The sequence below is a fragment of the Sinocyclocheilus rhinocerous genome, unplaced genomic scaffold (genome assembly GCF_001515625.1).
Source record: "Sinocyclocheilus rhinocerous isolate Xijiao unplaced genomic scaffold, SAMN03320098_v1.1 scaffold1219, whole genome shotgun sequence".
Lineage (NCBI taxonomy): Eukaryota > Metazoa > Chordata > Actinopteri > Cypriniformes > Cyprinidae > Sinocyclocheilus > Sinocyclocheilus rhinocerous.
In genome coordinates this window covers 408,484-413,504 of record NW_015634012.1, presented here as the reverse complement: position 1 = coordinate 413,504, position 5,021 = coordinate 408,484, and the positions used below count along the sequence as shown (strand labels likewise).

Sequence of the window (5,021 nt, the reverse complement as noted above, 5' to 3'; positions counted from 1 at the left end):
GCGACCAAAGATAGCCTACGATAGTTTTCTGACAGTGTCAGAAATTCAGCATGATCAACGCACAGTGTTTGCTGCAACGACCTGCGTCTACTCAGCAGCCAATGAAATTGCAACATGAAATGACGTATTGATCCACGTGACCTGCGGCGCTACAATTTCAATGCCATGGAGGCAAAAAAAAGTAGAAGGTATACTGGTATGTGGGATACCCATAAAGAACAAATTCTTGTTGAGTTGTGGCAGCAGAGGGCATGTTTGTACGATGTGTCCTCTAGCTGCTATCATGACCGCACCAAAAAGGACATTGCATGGAAGGAGATAGCGGAGGAACTGCAGCTGCCAAGCTCCCTGTGCAAAACTGGCATCCCAAGTTGTCCTCTTTTCCCGAGCCATGAGCGGGTCCATATTGCCCTCTTCCGCCGGCGCCTCTTCTTTGTTTCAGCGCACATGAAAAGCACAACTGCCAAAGCGCGATCCATCTTGATGTACCGGTATTTGTTTACCACTAGCGCATGCTTATGACGTTGCGTTAACGTGTGTCGCAGCCTACGATTCAATAGGTGTCATCATCGTACAGTCTACATGCTTGTCGTACCCAAGTTTAAACGATCCATGTTGCACAGTGTGATAAAGTAATGATCTTATAGGATTGCTAAAATCGTGCAGTGTATCCCGGGCTTTAGAGCAAGAGCAAAATGGATGCCGCTCAGCTCTAGTGATCTGTGCCCAGTTTGCACCTAGAGCTCCTCTCCGTAATTCTGAATAATTGCAATATAAAATGGCCCGTGCAGAGCCGTGGAAAACAGAGATCTGGTCGGAGTAAAATTGGGCATCTCGCTTTGACAGACCTATAGGTTGATACTGTTTCTGTTTTACCCAGATTCTCTACAAACAGTTGCGCCACCATTGCAATATTCAACCTAAAATAGAACATTGACTGTAAAAGAGGACTGGTTAATTTAGTATCTGCTAATGGATTGCATTTGTGAAACTAAGTTTGCACAGAATCGTTTGCATGTTCCTGGTTTTAAGCTTAGTCTGAACACTTCATTCAAGTTCAAATTCAAACAGCAGATGTTTTATTAAATTATTGGCAAACAGCAACACAGAATAGTTGTGTTGGACAGGGAACAGCTGGTGACATGTTAGCGCAAGAACAAAATCGCTGCCGTTCATCTTCCCTGCTGAAAAATCCAGCATTGCTGGTCACCAGCATAAGGTATGTTTTGCACGCTGGAACCAGCTTGGAATGCTGGTGTGCTGGTGGATCTTTTGAGTGATCCCAGCTAAACCACAACAAATCTCATGTACACGTTACATATCATGTTTCTTAGTGTGTTCATAATTAAATAAAGACCAATTATCCAATTAATTTTAATAAGTTATTGGGTTGCAGTTAGTGAAATAAAGTAGATTCAGTCTACAAGTGATGATGGACCATTAGTGATGATGACACTTGCAGTTAACAAGCATAATGACTGAAGATAAGAGGAACAACAAGAACAGAAAAAAGAGAAGAGACAAGCAGACAGCACAAGTACAACTGACTCACAGTCACACAGCCTTAGATGAAATAAACTGTAAATGAAATCAATGATATCTCACCAGAGCATGCTTAAACAACTCCAAAAACATCATCACAATATTCAATTATTATAAACAATTTTGGCTTTATTTCTTTTGTATGGTCTGTTTGATGTCACCATTATAGTTATTTGGGAACTTTGCTCTTGACTTTGGGTGAATTAATTCTACTTTAGCGATTGTTGAAAGTGTATGCTATCACTATTATCTACAATATTTCATGCTCCTGACTGCAGTGACATATACCTTTTACTATGTACACGTTTTGGAATCAGTGACTGACAGTTGGATTTTGACAACACGAGTTCTCAGATTAGCATTAAAGTCTTTAAAAACAACTATTTTCATTATCAAGAGCTCTTTATTAGCAATAGCACGTCTCATAACCCCTCTGGTATTGAACAAGCTGTTTATGATTATGCTGTTATTTGGATCACAAACATAAAACATATCTCTGAATGTTTTAGTTTTGCAATGTACACAAGCTCTTTTAAACTGGTTTGTGCACAGATCTTTTGAAACAGAACATAAATCTTTTGAAATGTTTCACTGGTTTGAATTTTTACTTTTTATTTAAAACTTCAGTTCAGATAACATTGATTAATAATATAATCATTACTAAAACAACTTCATTTTTTTCAGCATGGAATTCATGCTGGTTTATGCTGGATTTTTCAACAGGGTTTAACCATCCAACTGTACCTAAAACATGTAAAATGGAGCTTACATGACTTGTATCATTTGCATGTTTTTGGCCTCAGTTTGAACAATTCATTCAAATTCATATTTGAACAGCAGATGTTTTGCTTTGTTTATGTGGTTAATATTAAATTATCAGCAAACAGCAACACAGAATATTTGTGTTGGACATGGAACAGCTGTTGCCGTGTTAGCGCTAGAACAAAATGGCCGGCATTCAGCTCTAGCCATCTACCTGATTTTTCCCCAGTTTGCGCCTAGAGCTTCTCTCAATTATAATGTAAATTGGACTGTATAGAGCCGGAAAACATGGATCTTGTCGGAGCAACATTGGGCGTCTTGCTTTGACAGATTGGACAGAATTACAAAGCAGTACTGCTTTTCTATTTTACCCAGATTCTCTGCAAACAATTGCTCCACTGTGACAAAAGTTGACCTAATAGAGAAAATTGATCTTAAAAGAGGACTCAGTTACTCTAGTAGTCTGGACACATTTTGGAAAGTAACAAATTGCATAGCTTGAATCGTTTTCATATTTCTGGCCTGTCTGATCAATTCATTAGAATCCATATAACAGCATATGTTTTGTTTTTGTTTACTTGGTATCTACTAAATTACTGGCAAACAGCATCACAGAATAGTTGTGTTGGACAGGGAACAGCTGTTGCCGTGTTAGCGCGAGAACAAAATGGCTGCCCTTCAGCTCTAGTCATCTAACTCCACCTGACCGGTGCCAAGTGTGCGCCTAGAGCTCCTCTCAATTATGTTGAATAAGTGCAACATGAAATGGGCCGTGCAGAGACAGAAAGCACAGATCTGGTTGGAGCAGTAGTGAGCGTCTCACTTTAACAGATTGAATAGAATTACAGGGCAGTACTGCTTTTTTTTTATTGAGCCACAGAAGGGAAAGACGGACAGTAAGAATTTAGGTCCTGCTATTAGTATTGATCTCTCTTTCTCATTTGTCTCTCTCGTTCTCTTCTCACCAGGTTCTCCTTCAGTGAGAGGGCGAGGGAAGGAGTGCCCTGCATTCAAGCGCCCGCTGACCCACACTCCCCCCCACCACCCCTTGCTCATCCACAGCATGGCTCTCTCTCTCTGGATCCTCTTTACCTGCACCATCGCCCTGAGCAACGTCAGCCCCTCTGCCCAGGGTTTGTACTCTACCTACTCTTCTTCAGATCTTTGCACAGCAAGCTGCAGAATTTGTTGTTTTTTTCTTGAATTTCTAATGTCATTTTAAGACATGTGGTAACTTAAGGCTACAGGTACACCAACGCAGATGCAAATGCTTGGCCAACACATTGGACGTTTGTAGTCCCTTCATGCATACATTTTCTGTTACTGTGGCGGTAACCTCCATACTCAAGGGGGTGATAGAGAAGCCATCTAATATCTTTGCCGTTAAGCCAGATATAATTTTAGCAAATTATAAATCAATTGCAGTAGTCAGTCAGCAATCAATAGCAATAACTTGTGTGTAACCCCAAAGTACTTACCTGAGCTAACAACACTTAAGTTCACTTAAGTTTACTTAAGGATACCACTCACATCAACATCAAATCGAATATAGGGCTGTGGTCATAAGATTGATGAATCGATTTTAATTTCATTTTGACAAACCAGTATTGATCCTTAAATTCCAACATCGATCTTTGTCTTTGATCGATGTTGGAATTTAAGAGTCAATACTGTTACCTAATACTGTTTTAGTCTTCTGTTTTACTAATACTTTTGTATTAGTTTTAGTAATCTGTTTACCAATACTTTACTAGTCTTCTGTTTTACTAATACTGTTTTAGTCTTCTGCTGATGCATAAACAAAACATCACTAAGCATTATTTGTAGTGGGCCAGCCATCCAGTAATTGCAAAAAGCTTTGTGCTTTCTTGCCTTTGATCTGAAACTCTTAGCTTTCAAATTTTGTAAATTTTATCTGGAAATTCAAACTATAAATGCTGTTTTGACACTTTTCTTAGTGTGACACATTGTTGTAGCCGAATCAATTCAAGTAAATGTGAGCTGTGAACCAGTCCTTTACTATTTGTTTTACCAAGAAATAAACTTGAATGAACATCAGAAGAAATAAAAGAAGGCAGCGGCTATTTGCACTAAGTGTAAATAGCAATAGAGGCTATTTACACTAAGTGCAAATAGCAATGGATTCTATTTACACTAAGTGAAAATAGTATTTTTAACAATATGCTATTTACACTAAGTGCAGATAGCGATATATTCTATTTACACTATTTTAAAATAGCAGGATTTTCTGCTGTTTATACTGCTTATTGCAAATAGTGGCAATTATCTGCACCTCAGTATTATAGTACATTATAAAACAGTATGCAGTAATAACGTATTGAGTGTAAATTATCATTTTAATATTATCAAATTATTAAATGGATGCCACCTTATTGGGACAATAAAGCCCTCCCTACACCTATCCTAACCCTACCCGATACTTTATTTTCAACTTTTTGATTATTTCCTTAATTTTTATTGAAAATAAATGCCTTTCCGATGTGATATGAGATTTAAAAAGGGAGAAAAAAAGTTTGGTAAAAGGCGGATTCGAACCAGGGTCGATCGCGCCAAAAATACTAAGGTACGCGCTATACCATCTACGCCACTGAAGCTGACGATTGTTGGCTATCTTTTATAGTGTTGATCATCCCTATCACACATTTGTGGGTGGAACTAGTGTAAATAACCTCTGCCAACAAGGCGGGCTATTTGCA

At 38.6% G+C, this 5,021-nt stretch overlaps 1 protein-coding gene across 1 annotated transcript in view; it reads left to right on the top strand.

The window, feature by feature from the left end:
* Nucleotides 1-5,021, top strand: part of LOC107744978 (adhesion G protein-coupled receptor L1-like) — a 104,002-nt gene that overhangs the window by 70,276 nt on the left and 28,705 nt on the right. The window contains exon 3 of the mRNA XM_016558812.1: nt 3,273-3,437. Within this exon, the coding sequence (XP_016414298.1) occupies nt 3,273-3,437 (165 nt within the window). The remainder of the gene's footprint in view (nt 1-3,272; nt 3,438-5,021) is intronic.